This window comes from Glycine max, chromosome 9, assembly GCF_000004515.6.
Source record: "Glycine max cultivar Williams 82 chromosome 9, Glycine_max_v4.0, whole genome shotgun sequence".
Taxonomy (NCBI): domain Eukaryota; kingdom Viridiplantae; phylum Streptophyta; class Magnoliopsida; order Fabales; family Fabaceae; genus Glycine; species Glycine max.
Genome location: NC_038245.2, coordinates 49,314,381 through 49,332,608, shown reverse-complemented (window position 1 = coordinate 49,332,608; position 18,228 = coordinate 49,314,381). Strand labels below are relative to the sequence as shown.

General features: G+C 32.9%; 2 protein-coding genes across 16 annotated transcripts; one reads left to right on the top strand and one right to left on the bottom strand.

Annotated features, from left to right (window-relative positions):
- Window positions 1-4,144: 4,144 nt before the first annotated feature.
- On the top strand, window positions 4,145-12,765 carry LOC100811378 (uncharacterized protein MCAP_0864). 15 transcript variants are annotated; one of them, XM_006587857.4, is made up of 19 exons: window positions 4,145-4,350; window positions 4,627-5,074; window positions 6,359-6,421; window positions 6,505-6,567; window positions 6,661-6,723; window positions 6,818-6,880; window positions 6,967-7,029; window positions 7,118-7,180; window positions 7,283-7,345; window positions 7,692-7,754; window positions 7,846-7,908; window positions 8,020-8,082; window positions 8,671-8,733; window positions 8,845-8,907; window positions 9,047-9,109; window positions 10,031-10,090; window positions 11,329-11,469; window positions 11,868-11,966; window positions 12,129-12,765. In XM_006587857.4, exons 2-19 carry the CDS (start codon window positions 5,030-5,032, stop codon window positions 12,579-12,581), a joined length of 1,617 nt encoding a protein of 538 aa, XP_006587920.1. In that variant the 5' UTR covers window positions 4,145-4,350; window positions 4,627-5,029; the 3' UTR covers window positions 12,582-12,765. The 15 variants fall into 15 exon arrangements, with proteins under 15 accessions (XP_006587920.1, XP_040861138.1, XP_014617936.1 ...); XM_041005204.1 differs by having other exon boundaries at window positions 4,621-5,074; XM_014762447.3 differs by having other exon boundaries at window positions 4,146-4,350; window positions 4,630-5,085.
- A 31-nt stretch (window positions 12,766-12,796) lies between these two features.
- Window positions 12,797-16,308, bottom strand: LOC100810832 (probable inactive receptor kinase At5g58300). The gene is made up of 2 exons (XM_006587845.4): window positions 14,594-16,308; window positions 12,797-13,940 (listed from the first exon to the last, which is right to left on the bottom strand). Exons 1-2 carry the CDS (start codon window positions 15,846-15,848, stop codon window positions 13,372-13,374), a joined length of 1,824 nt encoding a protein of 607 aa, XP_006587908.1. The 5' UTR covers window positions 15,849-16,308; the 3' UTR covers window positions 12,797-13,371.
- Window positions 16,309-18,228: the final 1,920 nt, after the last annotated feature.

Genomic DNA, 18,228 nt, shown 5'->3' with positions numbered 1-18,228 from the left:
ATAGTTATTAGTGAATAAAGATAAGAAATCTATAAACCTATTCCAGAATACATATTTCTTAATCTAATTTTCACATTCCATAATAGCTGCTTCAAAATAGGGTGACACTCCTTGCTTCCTTCTCACTTTTCCTTTTATCCTAATTTGGAACCTCAACATAATGCTTTTGTCTTGCCTAGCCCTTCTAACTTTAGCTTTGGTCCACCGCGCATAGTCTAAGAGGAGGGGGCAAAGTGAAAAATTATTACTGCAATATAGAAACTTCTTTGTTGAATTTAATTTTTAGGGCAATATTTGTGCTTGAATTTCTTATGATTTGACATTATTTTTTGCCATGTATTGTACATTGCATTTAGTTTAGTTTGTTGATGCATGTTAGCAAGAACAAAGTAGTGGGTTACATTGATAGTGTTTTATTCTTCTACTTCGGACATCTCCATTGCAACCCTTTTCCTTTTCTCTTCCTTGTTACTACCTTTCGAACCTTGTTGTTGTTGGTGAAAATGGTTTCCATTTTGGTGGGAGTAGGCGTTATCGATTTGTGTTGAATTTTGGTTGGTGCTTGTAAGGGTAGTTGTGTCCATTCGAGTATTTTTGGAAGTGCAGGAAGAAAAAAAAAATGCAAGAAGCAAAATCCTCAAATTCGTTGACTTTGGATTTGGGTCACAGGTTTTCATTTATGCACTCATTGACCTAACTTGTGAACTTGTTTTATTATTACTATTTTTAAAAACAAACATTATTATCATTATTAGTATTAGTATTAGACTATTAGTCATAGCGAATGATAGTGAGGATAACATGTAACATTTATACATGTTCCATTTTACTCACACGATCGAGATTAAGAGACGTTTATGCAGTTTTATGTATTTGTTTTTTATTTTATTATTTTATATTAGCTTGTAAATTTAGGTTGAGGATGTATATCTTTATTCAAACATAGATGTTTTATGGTACAATTAATGTTCACCAAATTCTATTTTGCTTGATGTGAATTTTAGTACAATGTTTAGGCATTGTTTCAAATAACAATTTTAATATGCACATTTTAGTTGCGGTGTGTGTGGTTCTTTTTTTTATTTAAAACCAAATATAACCACTTTAATAGACCAATACTTAATCTGAACTGTATGATACTTTAACAAAATTATTCAGGTATTTCTGAAATTGATTTTGAACCATTTTTGAGTTGGTTTTTAAAACGAAACCAATTTTAATTTAGTTTTGAGTCATTTTTGTTTTATTTTGTGAAACCATTTTTAAAACAACTTTCTAATATGCAATTTTTGAGATGAGATTAAGGTTAGAATGCAACAAGGGGAGAATGGTGTTGTAGTACAAGTGTGAGGTTAAGTTTCACATTGGATATGAATGAGAAAGTTAAAAATCATATAAGTGAAGAGAATACCCATAAACACGAGCCTTAAGATTTTGGATTAAAGTATGATATGAGGTTCACTTATGTGGTTATTCATGATCCATTAGTGTAAGATTTTCCTGATATTTAACCCCTTCGAATTGCACAACAATTAGAATTAGAGTCATTGATTCAACTTAGTGATCGCCTCAGACAAGTAAAATGGCAGCGGTGGATCCTAGATCTGGGGGTTCCTTGTATCGAAAATCTTCCTAGCAACATGTCTTATTGGTGGAGTGACAGTATAAGTATCTAGAGCATGTGAGTTCTAATGGCTACCATGAAATACTCATGGATGAAAATGGTTTTTGCTTGAGGGAAAGATCATTATGTGGAAGAGACTCACACTTGTGGGAGAGATTGTTGCATTACAAGTGTGAGATTAAGTCTCACATCGAGTATGAATAAGAAAGTTGAGCATCATATAAGCAAAAGAAAGACCCATAAACTTGAGCCTTGAAGTTTTGAGTTAAATTATGGTGTCAAGTTCATTTTATGGAGTGAAAATGACAAACCAAAAGGCTTTTTTTTATAAGAAATTATCGTCTATGATCTCAAATTAACTATTAAAAGAAATATATTTTTCATGCAACATAAGGATTTTTTATCCCTTCTATTGATCCCCCTCCAAAACCGTAGTCCTCTAAAGAGTTCTTCATAAAAAGTTCCCAACTAATGAAAACTTAAGGAAAAAGGGTATCAGAGTGGTCTTCATGTGTTCTAATTGTTGTAGTAGTGAAGAATTCACTTTCATTTGTTTTTAAACTGTTATTTTGCTCGTAGGGTTTAGACTAGGTGGAATCAAAGCTTAATTGTAAGCCAAACCTCTCAAAATGTTTCAAAGGATTTAAAAATATTTTTTTTTATTTAATGTAACCAACCAGCAAAAAGCATTAAGGCTACGAAAACCAATGCACCAAGTGCGGTACAATAAAGTTGTAATTCACTAGTTATTTCAAATGTTTTCTGAATTTGAAAAAGCTAGAGGTTATTTGACACCCCCCCTCTACATCACTATTCAATATTTCTTGGCCCATCATTGGCCAAACCACCTAAGCATTAGGCCTAATATGAGTAGGATCACTTAACCATGGAAAAATGAGCACCATGAAAATGCATTGTGACATTCAATTAGGATTTTAAAATAGTATAAATAAGTTTTGTGATATTCAATTAAGACTTTTAAGATTTTTTAAGGAAGATAACAAAATCTGGTGGTATTTAATTAAGATTCTTTATAACTTATAAAAAGTCTTTTAGTATTAAAAATTATATAAAATTTGATTGATTGTTTTTTAAAAAAGATTTAAATGGATTTCATCAAACTTTTTAGTATAAAACATTTATTAAACAATCTCATCCAAATTCTTGAGATTTTATTATACTCTTTTTTGATTGGTTACTGTACTTTATTTTCTCATTATACATACCTTTTTCTCTCTTTAATATTTTTCAAGATACATGTATCATATATGTTTCTCCTATCGTTTAGGAAATAAAAAATGTCAAATATACTCATCCCCTCTGTATTTTTTTCTCTGTTTTCTAAATTAAATTAATATTTATCTTATCTGTTAATACTAATCATGTTTTTCTTATATTGACTGTCACCCTTAATTTTGTCATCCACATAATCAATTGTCTACCCTCACTACTCCCTTTTAGCATATGCTTATTATTTCGCCCCATTTAAATATGTCATCAGATTTATCATGGAATATTTGTAGTAATTAAAAAAAATAAAAAAATCAACGTATAATCTTAAATCTATTGTTCAAATCCAAAAGTGAGAATGAAAAAATGTTATTGCAAGAAGAGTTAGTGTAAGAGGTCATAAAACTAGAATGAATGTATATTAAAAAATCAAAAAAATTATATTAATTTTACACTTTTTATCCAAACCTCATCAACTCCTATTACTTTTTTCACTAACTTTTATAATATTCAATGTGTTTTTAAAAATTTATAAAATCCTTTCAAATCTTATAAATTTATAAAGTCTATTAAAATCCATTATGATGATATAAATTTATTAAAATATAAACTATTTGTAAAAAAATTGATAAATAGTAATATTCTTACATAATCTTTAAAATCCTGATTTTTTATACTAAAATAATATTTTAAAATCTTAATCCAATACACTTCCTAAATTAATTCGAAAGAAAAGTTGTATAAAAGAAAAAAATGTAATATTTTTAGCGATGAACTATTGCATTTACTGTATTTTCGGTTATACAAAAAAGGCAATATATACATATCTATAGTCTTGTCCCTTATTTGGGTTAGAGCACAAACAAGGGTTGGGCAGAGTGTATTTATTCTTTCAAATAAAAAAATAAAAAAGACATTTTTTTACATTAGATTTTCTCCAAAGCAAACAATTTATACCAAGGGCACATTCATTATAAATAAATAAATATTTATAGGCTTTGCGTTGGATGTTTAATATTCGGTGCAACAGCACAAACACAGGATGGGACAGGTGCGTCAGTATGTTTGATTCTTATAAAAAAAATGTTTTTCCATTAAATTTTCTCCGTACCAAACAAATTATACCGAGTTTGATACATAAAAATGTTAAATAGAAAAAAAAATAATCCAGTACAGACAAGTCCAGAAAGTAGACAACAAATGGGGGCATTAGAAGCCGTTGGATTTGTGGTACGGAACGAAAGGTGTCGAGAAAGTGGCATCATCAAATAAAATCAACGCTAAAAACACGCACCGACATGACATCACACAACACAACACAACACGCGCCCAACCCTTCATCAATTGCTTCTTTCTCACTCACTGAAACCCAATCCCTACTTTGCTGCATTTGCATTCCCAGATTCATTTTTCTGACAACACAATCTTAATTTTCCCACATTTCGCTAACTCAATTACCCTTTCATTCCTTTCATTCCTCTTTCCAGATTCTATTTGTAAGTATTCATTCTTATCAATAATTTCAATTCTTTTTTTTTATTTCTTTTCATATTATTCTCAAATTTGTGATTTTTTTAATTCTAGATTTAAGATTTCATGATGCCCATCATTTCTAATCGGTAACTGTAAGATTTGTGTGTGTTTTTATTTTGGATCCTGATGTTGGCATTGAATTGCATTTGGGGGTCTGAGTTATGATGCCCATTTTGTTTTGGGGTGACATGTTTGAAATCTAAACCTGAAATTTATGTTTTTGTGTGTGTGAGTCTTAGAAGTTGGAATAGAGAATTAGAGCTGGGTGGATGGAGGATGACAAGAGGAAGAGGAAGAACAAGAAGAAGAAGAACAAGCAGAACAAGAATGTGGAAAATGGGGTTGGAGAAACTGCCAATAGGGATCAGAATCTGGTGAGTAATGGAAAGGATGAGCATACTAATCTTTCCGAGACTGCAAATGAGCAAAGCTCGAATGTTGATTCGAATGGGGTTGGAGAGACATCAAGTAGGGATCAGAATCTGGTAAATAATGGTAAGGATGAACCTGCTCTTCTTTCAGGAGTCACCCATGAGCAAAGTATGAACGCAGATCGGAACGGGGTTGTTGAAACCCCCAATAGCGATCAAAATCTGGTGAAAAGTGGAAAGGATAAGAATATTCCACCATTGGAGTTTGCAGATGGGCAAAGCACTAATATGGATTCAAATGGTCATCTGCCAAATGGTAAAGAATGTGTAAGTTTTCCTTCAATCAATGTAGATTTTTACTTATGCTTCATTCAAGGTTTATACTAACGGCTCATGTGCTATATTTTAAATATTTTCCTTTGTGAATAGTTTAATTGAAAAAAGTTACTGGCTTCATTCTCTGTCTTTACTATCAAATTTGTTTGAGTTGAGTGTTTATGGAAACGAATGCTTTGCTAAACTAAATGAAACTATCTTTTGACAGGCCAGCTCAGAAGAGTTAATAAAAAAATTGCGAAATGACAATAACATGCTCAAACAAAATGTAGTGAAATGTCTTTAAAGTTTTTATTTTTCATGTATATGCTGGCGTGTTTTACTGTTTCAAGTTTTTAATATGTATAGCTTATCTTTCCACAAAAAAATGATATACTTGTTCATGAAGAGGTAATATTTGGTGTGTTTGGCAAAATTAGATGATAAATTAGTTGAAAGTTGAAAAAATAGTTTGACATTGAAAAAGCTAGCTGAAAGTTGATAAACTAGTTATTGAGTTAGTTAATAAGTATAAAATGACATATTTAACTACTTGGATATAACTTGAAATTTCGCGCGCGCGTGTGTGTGTGTGTAAATATTCAAATGATTTATCATCTTAAAAATTAGGATAATAATTTTTTAAATTTTATTCTCATTTTTAAGTTTTTTATTAAATGAAAAGAGATAATATAAATGGACTTATATTATAATGAAGTGATACTTGATGGGAGTGAGAGTGTTAAGGATTTTTTAATATATGAAGGCTAAAGGAGGAATTCTAATAAGACTAGACATGGCAACAGGGCAGGGCGGGGCGGGGATGGGTATTGCCTCCCCAGTCCCCGACCCCGACTCCCCAACATATACCCGTACCAGTCCCCGGTACCCGACGGATTAAAATTTGTTACCCCATCCTCATACCCATCGGGTATCGAGTATCCCCGTTCCCGCCCCGTCCCCGGTTTAGATTTATATAAAAAAAAAATTTGTAAAAAAATTATATTGAAAATCTGATTTAAAAAAAAATTGATTGTTACACATTTATTTGACTACTTGTATTTACAGAGCATTTGTCTACAAAAATCATCAAGAAAAGAATCTTAAATTATGTAAAAATTATAAAAAAATTAACAAAGGTACACGAAATAGCATATTAAACAACATTGTAAGCTTATTTGCCTTCCAAACACACTCATTCTTTTAAGTAATTTCTGCCCTTTTGTTTCAAAACAATATTTCAAAGTTTTTATAACTTGTAGTTGTACATCATATCACTCCACAGGCCATATCAGAAGAGACAATCAGGAAATTAAAAGAAGAAAATGATATACATATTCAGAAAGAGGTAATATTTTATCTGAGACATATTTGTCCTTTTATTTATTATTTTCAAAGTTTTTATAATATGCGTGGTTTATCACTCTACAGACTTTATCAAAGGAGACAATCAGGAAATTAAAGGCAGAAAATGATATGCACATTCAAAAGGAGGTAATATTTTATCTTGATAACCTGTCCTTTGTTTTAGCAATTATGTTTCATGTTTCTGTTAGGTATACAACTATACATCCCATCATTTCTCAGGCCATAATGGAAGAGACAATCAGAAAATTAACAGAACAAAATGACTTGCATATGCAGAAAGAGGTAATATATTTTAAATTTTATCTGAATGAGATTTTCTCCTAATGTTTTTATCTTGCAATTTTCTTTTTAACTCATATAGGCTATCTTTCCACAGATTGCATCAGAAGAGACTATCAGAAAATTGAAAGAAAAACATGATGTGCATGTTCAGAAAGAGGTAATATTTTATTTAGAAATATCTGTTCTTTATTTGAGCACTTATTTTCATTGTTTTTGTGACATGTACAACCTTTCATTCAACAGGCTATATCAGAAGATACAATTAGAAATTTGAAAGAAAAAAATGATATGCACATGCAGAAAGAGGTGATAGATTTTAAATTCCATATGATATATCTAATTTAATGTTTATCTGGCATTTTTCTCGTTACATGTATAGCATATCTTAAAACAGACCCTGTCACAGGAGACAATAAGAAAATTGAAAGAAGAAAATGAAGGGCACATTCAGAAAGAGGTAAATTTACTTCAAACTTCATCTCAGAGATTCATCAGTTATTTAAGTGCTTATATCACAAATGTGGTTTAATATGAATGCATATAACCTATCTTTCTACAGGCCATATCAAAGGAGACAATTAAAAAATTCGAAGAAGAAAATGATAAACTAGTTCAGAAAGAGGTAATATATACTGCAAATTTTTTCAATTATCAGACGGATATTTGTTTTAATGCTAACATTGCAACTATATATTTACTTTCTCACATGCATTCTAGAAAAATGATTAAAATTTAGCTCGGTTCCTAATAACATCTTTTGTTATAAATTTTTCATCACTACATTTGTTTTGCCTTTCTTTAACAAGTTTCCTTGGAAGAGATCATCAATAATTTACGAACTGATAATGAATTGCAGACACAAAAACATGTAATTGAGTTTGAATTAAATTGTTTTGATGAATGTATGGATGGATCTTACTTATCTATATTTAACTACTGACTGGTATATTTAACTGAATTATCTGCAGACTAGTCTGGAAATGAGAATTGCACAATTGCAAAGTGAGAATAATTCCTTACTTCAAAAAGAGGTGAGTGATTATTTTTTCCTTTTTAAAAGATTAAGGATCGTTGATTTTGAGAAATTATATATCCAGATATTTAATAGTATATCATATGTAGGCTGGATTGGTGGAAAGAAGTAATCAGTTGCTGAATGAAAAGGTAGTTTTGAGCATGAAAGCTGTAAGAATTGCTTCATCAACTTTGGCATTTTCTATATCCACTATAAATTTAGAATTTTTTGTTAATGAAAGTTGGGATGGCATTTTAAATCCAATGTACTTCATTCCACAGGAGAGTTTAGAGCGAAAAATAAATCTTCTGGAGAATGATTTGAGTTCTTTTTGTGAGAAAGAAGTAATAACCTGTCTATTATCTCATATTTTATTGCATTGGATATATTGTTTACTTAATTGATGACCTTAATTATGTCATTTAGTGGATTAGCTATTAGCACCTGCTTTAGACTGGGTAAATATATAGTTGAATTTGAATTGAACAATTTAACTGAATATTTGAATGGATCTTATGTGTGATTTGAAGTATATTATTGATGGGATATTGGATCTTGGGCCTAATCCAGATCATTGGGCTGAACAGAACAAGGATCAATTGCTGGATCCAAGCCCTAAAGAAATGGAGAGTCTGGAAGGTTTATACCAAAAGGCAGCATTATGGAGAGTCATGTTTTCTTACATAGGGAGGAGGCTACATGTATATAGGGAGGAGGGTTATTAGTAAGGGGAGGCAGTTTTAGAGAAAGAAAATTTTAAGAGAGTTCTCTTGGAGGAGCCATAGGCTCTGGTTGTTATCTTCTTGTTTTTACAATCTCTTTGTTCATTTTACAATATCAATATATATTTGTTTTCCTTTTAGTTTTCAGTGTTCTATAAATTATTCTGATATGTTTATCTATTGACTTACATTTAATTTGATTATCTGCAGGTTGGACTGGAAACAAGATTCGCACAATTGCACAGTGAGAATAATTCCTTACTTCAAAAAGAGGTGAACAACCTTATTTGTTTTTTTACCCTTTTAAAAGATTTAGGAGCATTGAGTTTGAGAAATGATTTATCAAGACATTTAATATTTAAAAATACATCATGTGATATGCAGGCTACATTGGTGGAAAGAACCAATCAGTTGCTGAATGAAAAGGAAGTTTTGAGCCTGAAAGGGGTAAGAATTGCTTCATTTTGTTATTTACTGCATTCACTCTATTTAACCTTAGCTGTTCCCATTGCCCCCTCTTTCATGTTTTGATTTAGTTTGATATTATTTTATTGGTAACCAAATTTTAATATGCATTGTTCCACAGGAGAGTTTAGAACAAAAAATATATCTTCTGGAGAGCGATTTGAGTTCTTTAGTCGAGAAGGAGGTAATAACTTGGCTAATTATTCTGTTCTCTCATATGTTATTGGTTATTGCATTGAATATTTTGTTTAATTAATGACCTTAAATTTCATATATTATATTAGGCATTAGCTATTCTTAGCGTAATTTTGACTCCAAAAAATAAAAAAATATAGGCTATTATATATATATATATATATATATATATATATATTAGAAAAATAATTAAAAAAAGTTCTCACTCATCTTTTGAAATAAAAATCCCAAGTCCCAACCAATCTGTTTTTGGTGTCCAAAACTCCCTTATAGTGTCTAGGTTTAAGGTACCTTTCTGTTTGATGGTAATTATTTCATCTGATTGGAAAATAAAAAAGATTGATTGATTGGTTGATTGAACATTGAAGAAATAGAGGTGGTTTTTAAATGAGGTCAAGGGGAGTTTGGTGGCAGTATCCATGAGCCTCTCCTCTACAGCCATATCCATTAGCCATAAATCTTTAAGGATGTAGAGTAGAAATTGTTTCACCTCTGACCTTTACACAAGGGCATATTAGTTCTGTTCCCAACCAACTCCATGTGAATGGCAATGGATAAGCAGAAGGTCATATTATTGCAGACTACTGACATGCTCAATATTTAGTACTTGGTATTGGTAGAACAGTCAATAATGCATTTGAGTTCTTTAGAAAATTTACCATCAGTGCAATAGGGGTTAAAAGGAAGAACAAGGACTAGCACAACTTGTTTGATCTGAAATGTGAAAATATGCCTGTGAACTTTTTATTCATATTTTGTTTATTCTTTTTCCCTGTATTTTGTCATTCCATATTGAAAGCAACAATTTTTTCACTTTAATTTTTGGGTTGTCTGTGGTGATGAATAATGCATGCTCTATTTCTTGTAAATTTCTCCCTTATCAGAAGCATATCATGTGTTTTATTTACAGAATTCAACTAAAGACACTATTTCAAAGCTGAATGGCAACATTGCTGTGCTACAGGTGCAGGTATGTAACTCATGTATATACATGAATATTTTTCTTGAAAAACCTAGGAAAGTATTATAGATTATTATTTTTATATATCATTATCTGTAATTTCTTTGTCATAGTCTTTAGGATTCATAATCTTTGAAACATTATCTTGTAATGTTCAGTTTTGGAATCGTTTATAGAATAGGACTGCCATTTGAAGTGAGCCTTATGATTAATCAAAACACTGCTGCAATCTTAACTGTTGAAATATGATATAGCAAAATTTTCATTTTACTGTGCCAAGTAACGTTATCTTGCAAGTTTATATAACTCTTAGTAATACTTGTTACTGGTTTATATTGAAGCTTATACAGAAACTGGTTTGAGTAGTTTTATTTGCCCAAGAGCAGATGCCCTGAGTGCAGATGAAAGTATAATTATTTCTTCAACTTTTCTTACTTAAGACATTGTGGCTATCTGTGACATCTCGGGTTGTTTTTGTACTTGTTTTTGGACTTGATACTGATCTATTATTTAATTTTTTAGAATGCCTTCATTTTGGCTTATGCTCTTTTGGATATCTTTGATTAACTTCTCATACAAATGCTGCTCCATTAATTAAGTATTGTTTTACTCACATTGGTTTCAAACATCGACTTGATTAATTACCCTCTCCTCATATAGAAAAGTATTTACTGTAATTGTGTGTTGTATCACACATGTATATTCTTATTTTTAATGAATAATAGTACAACGTAGGAAAACATAATAAAGACTGAGATAATTCCCTAATTATCAGCTGAGATAATTCCCTAATTATAGTTATCAAATCATATCTTAACTTCTCATTGATAAGAACTTTGGGAAAACCACACCACAAAAGCTAGACATAACTAGAGAATTGACTGCGGCCTTATAAACCCCTTACTAGAATTAGATCCTAACATCTAACCATGTTTGGCAACCTCGTCACCCATGTGGGCTAGGTGTGCTCTAGCCCTTTGACTAGTTTTGCGCTTGTTTGCAGCTGAGAAACATGGTGAAGAGCTTTGATACTAATTGATAATAAGTTAATAACCTTGGGAGAAGAGAACAACACAAAACTATTGTACTTGGAGAATCCCAACACTAGAATCCTGTGCTTCCAATGTGGGACTCAAGTTCCACGTTCCACACCTTGCAATTGGATCCTAACATTCGCATGTTATTTGTCCATTTCATAACAAATCTGTGTTAATTCTGATATGCAAATTAAAATCAAAGTTTGGCAGGTGGAAGAGTTGGAGGAGTCCAGGAATAATCTTTTTCTAGAAAACCAGCAATTGAGGGAAAAAGTGTCGAGTCTAGAGTCAACGGTCCAAAATCATGAAAACAGTAACGCTTCTTCCTGCTCACGGGATGCACCTGAAAAGGTTTTACTTTTGTTACCCTACATGGTTAAAATCTACACTACATATTCATTCTTAGGAAAAATAGTTTTCTTGACTTTTTATTTTTGAAAGAAGGAAAGGATCATTGATGGAATGATGGTTATATATGACTCTGGATAATGATCTTCTATTGTGCTATATTTAATGATACTCAAATCTATGGTGGTGGATGGAAGTCTAGCAGTCCATGGCTGTTACCAGTTGCATTTTAAGTTGTCATATCTTAATTTCCAAAAATGATGATGGAGCATGACCATGAGTTTCGTGTTATAAACCTGTCAAATGTGTGAATTAGTGACTTTAAGTAGGGAGGAGGAAGAATCTTTACTGCTTGCCTATTTATGTTGCCTCTGATCATATTTCATTTATTTGGTGGACAGGATCTTGCTTCTGAAAACAAGGACTTGAAGTCTGAAATTGAAGCAGCCTTTACGTTGGTGGAGAAATTGATGGCTGAAAATGCGGAACTTGTGGAGAAGGTAATATGCCAGGTTCTTTGTGGTTGTTACTTTTATTAAAGAATATCGTGGATTGCTGAAGACTTACTAGAGGGTTTGATATTTTGGTTTTAGTAGATTTAGATTGGTTGGGTTAGTTTGTATAGGTAGTGTTATGCATGTTTAATCCATTTTTATCTTCAGGTCACCGAGTTATGTGTTGAGTTGGATCACCAAAGTGCAGTCACTGAACCCAATGAGATGACTGAATTCGCTAAACCTACTGGTGTTGCCATTCCTCCACCAGAATCTGCTGAGTATGCGTCTGTGTCGGCCCCCAAGTTGAATTCATTGGAAGAGACTTCAGTGAAGGATAATGGTAACTCTTTTAATGACGCTAAGCATGTTGTTGGGGTAATGTCAAACTCGTCGTTGTTATCTGATGATGCTGGAGAAATCGTGCAAATTCCATTGGATGATAATGAAATACAAGATATAGAGTTGCAGGATGCTAAGAATGTGGAAAATGATGCTGATGCCGTGCCAATTACAGATGCTCCCCTTATCGGTGCTCCATTTCGTTTGATATCATTTGTTGCTAATTTTGTTAGTGGTGCTGACTTGGTTGACCCAAGCTCTTCAAACACCGCTCGTTGACGTGGTTGACCAAAGCTCCTTTTTATTGGCAGTCTTGAACATACAATAACCTCACTTACATTAGGCAGAATACCAATATAGGTTGGCCTAATTTGGGCCATTTTAATGTTTGTATGTTAATTCTTTGAACAAGGAAATACAGTACTGGGGAAAAGTATATAGTTTTATGTGTGTTCTTACTTCATATTGCTTTCACTTTTGGAAATTATACCTTTAAAAAATGGCATCGTGAATAAACATGTAATTGGTGACTCGCTTCTGCCGTTGTCCGCGATGAATTCTTTCATTTTAGTGAGTGATGTGATGATTAGGTTTTTTGATAAATTGCAAAATTGGTCCACTTGTTGGTTGACTCAAAACTAGCATTTTCTCCACGAATACTAATATAATAACATTTTTCTTTTCTGCAAAAATGATGTATTTACCTACGGAATACATCCCATTGGAAGAACTTGCGAAGCATGTGAAACTGAATCAGATGTTGACCAAATTTTGATTTATTACTTCAGTGTGGTTTTAAACAAGAAATCATGAAAAGGTAAAAAAGAAAAAATGGCAAGATAGATAAAAATAAAAGTATTTTTCTTTTGATGCTAAGACCTCCAACGAATCTTGAATATGTATGATTCGAAGTATATAGGCAATGGATGGATATTGTTCTTGCAGTTTGTTGCCCCGGGCATGTGGAAAATATTCATGCATCTTCCTCTGCTAAGTAGCTTTCCATTTAGTTATATAGAGTGAAACCATAGGACCCTTTGAACTTGTCCTCTGAGAATGATGGCTGGTTTTAATAAATGGATGCTCTAATTTCTTCAATTGTCTTGACAACTTCCTCCATGGAAGGCCTCGTGTCCGGCATCGCTGCCACGCATGCCATTGCCAGTTGCAGCATCTGCACAAGTTCATCTTCAATGTTTGGATACCTCATTAGCTCAAGATCAAACACTTCAGCAGTCCATTCCTCTCTAACAACAGATTGGACCCACTTTGGAAGATCAACCACTTCATCATGCCCTGAATACTGAACTGGTGTTTTGCCAGTCAGCATCTCAAGGAGGAGAACACCAAAGCTGTACACATCAGATTTTTTAGTGGACTTTCGTGATTCGATAACTTCAGGTGCTCCATAGCCTGGACTTCTGGAGGAGGCACAGAAATTTGTTAGGGGAGTTAGGCCAAAATCTGATATGCAGCCTTGGAGATCTATTGAGAGAATCACATTAGATGATTTTATATTGCCATGGACAAGTTTCCTTCCATTGGCTGAGTGGATATGAGCAATGCCCCTAGCAGCTCCGACCATGATCTTCAACCTTGTATCCCAATCTAGTGGAGCTCGTCCAGTTTCCGTTGTTCCTGCCATCATGTTTCACATGTCATATTAAGAAAATGCCACAACAATGGCAATGCATTTAACCATTTCCAAGTTTACATAAAAATTATCTTAAAACACCTCCAATATAACAGTATAAAACTATCATTTTGTATAATGTGGACTGTAACATTTAGGTTTGTTCTAATACTAATATCTTGTAAAGTGTAAATCCAATATGAAACTAGATGTCAAGCATACAACATCAATGTTTTGATAGTTATATTGATGTTATATACTCTCTTCGTCCTAAATTATAAGATTCTTTTTAGAGATTCTTTTTAGAAATTTGTTTGTTTCTTTTTATAAGATCTTTTTTTAATTTTTAGATATATTAATTATTTTTTTCCGTGCATATCTTTACTTAATTATTTTCTCTCCAAACATTAATGAAAAATAATTAAGTGGATGAAGAGATAAAATAATAATAATTTTGGAATGATAATACAAATAATTAATAAATTTAATGTGATTAACTAAATTATTTTTTTCAAGGGATTTGAATTAATTGAAAGAATTAGGGATGGAATGAGTAGTAGTTTATGTTGTTCTGATATCTATAATAAGAAAAGAAAGCTATATGACATTGTCAGCCTTGAAACTTGAGTAATCAGGGAAAAGCTCAAAGAGTAATTACCATGCAATAGCTTGGAAAAACTGCCGGCTGTTGAGTAGTCATAAACCATTAGTTTTTCATCTTTGGAATAGTAGTAAGCACGAAGGGGAATCACATTTTGATGATGATCAAGTCTCTGGACAATCTCCATTTGCTGTTCAAACTCTTTTTTCCCCATTGCCACTTCTCTTAACCTCTTCACAACCACTGTTGTTCCATCCTCCAAGATGGCTTTGTATGTTGTTCCACAACTTCCCTTCCCAAGAACTTCAGCTGAAGCTCTTAACATGTCCTCCAGATCAAAATTATAAGAACAACCCTCAAAGAATACAAGCTTGTTTTGCTCAGATTCTTGCACACCACTCCCAAAGTCCTGCTTAAGCTTCTGACCTTTCTCTGCAGGTGCTACATTTTGTTCACCAACTTTTTTCTTGAAACAGAAGAACACTACCAAAAGACCTGGAAGAAACAGCAATGTGACACCCCCCAAAACAATTGCTATTTTTGCTCCCTCGCTCATTTTCCTGTTTGATAGATCACTTGGTCTCTCTGAGACTGTTAGTGGAGACAATGTGGTATTAGGGGAAACTGAAGAACATTGTTTCAAAGGTGCTCCACATAACATCAAATTACCTCTAAATGAGGAGGCATGGAACTTATGGAGACCTGAAGGAATAGAGCCATTCAAGTAGTTGAAGCTCAAATCCAAATCCTTAAGGCTAGGAAGGTTAACATCAGGAATAGGTCCTGTGAGAGAGTTTTTTCGGAGGTTAAGTCCTATCAAATGTGTCAAGTTTTGGATTGAGGCTGGAATTTGTCCTGTGAAAGAGTTATGGGACAAATCAAGAAAGATAAGCCGCGGTGGCAGAGAATCAGGAATTTCACCTGAGAAGTTGTTGTGTTGGAGATATACAAAGCGCAGAGAAGGAAGGGAAAGTAGGTCAGTTGGAAGGTTCCCCCTCAAGCTGTTGGACCTAAGACTGAGACTAATGAGGCCATTAAGCTTACCAAGTGTGTTTGGTGGGAGAGAACCGCGCAATCCGACACCTGGAAGCCTCACAGAAAGAACATGGGAACCATCATGACTGCATGTAACTCCCACCCATGAAGTGCAGATTGAGGTACTAGAGTTCCAATTGACTTTTGGACCATGATGAAGTGCAGCAGCAAAATCAAGGAGGGCTTGCTTTTCTGAATGTAGATTAGCTTTAGTGTGAGGAAACACAAGCAGGAGTAGGAAAATTGGTATTGTGGTAAAGTAGGACTGTAGTAGCATGATCAAGTTTTACTGTTGAATCAAGGTGCTGGAACTCGTTGTCTGGTTTCAATGATTCCACTTGTTTCCCTAGTAATTGAGATTTCAAATTATTGCACACTAATCAGACAGAACAATTGTAACCAACAACCAAGCATGCAATGCAACAAAACAGTTAGTTTATCAGTCCCTTAGCTAAGCTGTACTATAATTTCATTCATTAAAAGAATATTCTCCTTGGATTCACTATAAAGTGGAACTAGTTATGCCCTTTAGAATTTTCATATGCTTTCATTTTGCTTGATAAAAATTCTTCTCTCTAAGCCAAAAAGAATGTTAATTTTAGTTTATGTGAAGCCAAAAACCTTGAGAATTTTAGTTTTATGCCACATGTTAGTTTCTTTAAGATGTGCAAAAAACATGAACTCACTAAAAAGTATAAATGAAGATTGAAAAAGAAGAAAAACATGCAAAAATAAATGCAAGAATTGAGAGATGAAAGAAAACCTTGAAACCAGGAGAAAGGGAAAGCAAGTTGGAAGTGGAAGCCACAATAGGGAGGGTTGAGAAGTGCAAGTTATGCAAAATGTATAAATGTGATTTTGGTAAAGAAAAAGTTTTTCTTAAAGCAGATTTTGTTTGGTAATTGGCTGTGGTAACGGCCAAGAGGAAGCAAAAACAAGCTTTAACGGCATAGCTTCAGGAACACGCCAGAATCCACACACACACACACACACACACAAAACCAGAGAGACATAGAGATACTGTACTATATTAGCTATCATACAATGCTATATTACCGTGTAGAGATTTTACTTTTGGTTTTCCTGTTTATGATTTGGGAGGCACACATTCAACGTTCAAGTATCAGCTTCAGCTTGAAGCCTTCTTCCTCATGAAGCCAAACTTGCAGAGTGTAATAGATTATTACAAGTGATTTTTAAAGTAATAATGTACACCTAACTGTATTATCATTTTATTATTAAATAATTTATGGGAGTTTATTTTAACTTAATTAGTAGTATTGAGATTGAATCTTAATTTACACGTTAGAGAAAGAACTTTGTTACTCATAAACATTCTACTCAATTCGATTAGGATGGTCTACTGTATAAACGTAATAAAACATATTTTTAGTTATATCTTATAAAAAAAATTAAGGGCTGAGATTCTCTACTGATAACGATTTATTTTAAACCGTAAAAGATGTGGTCTCGTGTTAGCTAAGTTGTAAGAGGATTTTTTTAAGGGTTAAGAGGAGTGAATTAGATCAAAGATTTATTTTTTTAAAATGTAAAGAAATTAATATTTGAACTGTTGGAATGAAACTTAATACTATTCTCACATGCCGATCTCGATGGAAGGAATGAGTTTCCTTCCCGTTTCCCATCTTCCTATGAATTGACCATTGCCTCATTTACAGTTATAAAATTTAATTTACCTCAATTCCTTGGACTTAGTTCTTGTTTCGGATCACGATTAGAGTGGTGCTTGAATCACTAACACAATCTATTTTTTGCCAATTTATTTTTTTGACTCGTCAATTTTTTAATTAGAAAATATTGATATTACTGTTAGACCACGTTTATTGCTATTGTGTACCTAAAACCTAAAATGGACATCTTGATCGTTAAATAAAGGGGCAAAATTAAAAGAGAGCTTTAGACACACATAAAAAGGTACACAGATATTAAGAAATAGTACTATTTACACTTCCTATTCAAACTATGCGAAGCTGTTAATGTGATTAATTTTGAATGCTACTTGTATGCGTGAATTATAAAGAAGGGTGTCACAACGGACAACAGTTTCCACACACACACAGACTTTGCGTCTGGCTTCTGTTGTGACTTTGAATAAATAGGGTTGTCTTTCTCTTTTTTGGGGCCTTAGAAGCCAACTTGTGAATTAAATGAAGGGTTTGGAAGGGCTTGTGCATGGGAATGAAAATGGCAATATGGCATGGTGCTTGTGACAAAGGGCATCCAGAAATAGAATCATTGGCATTGATGTGGTGTGTAGCATTGCATTCTTGAAGTGAAAATGATGTGTGGAATGCTGATTGTCTTGTCTTGTCCCTCCCTAGACCCAAAGGACCACAACTAAAACTAAAGTATGAGCCTGCAAACCATGTGTTTCAAATTTTTGTGGGTCCAATCTCGTCTCCGTTGGGAAAGGCATATTTACCCTTACGTTATTTATTAGATGTTTGGATTCATTTAAAAAGGTACACTCAAAAGAAGCATTGAAATTGTTGTTCCGCATTAAAGATGTAAATTTTATTGAGTATGGCCTTTAAGCCCTACTATTTAACAAAAAAAAATATTGAGTATATAAATAAAATTAATATAGAAATAAATAAGACACATTATAAAAAAAAGAAAGATACACGTAGTACCTC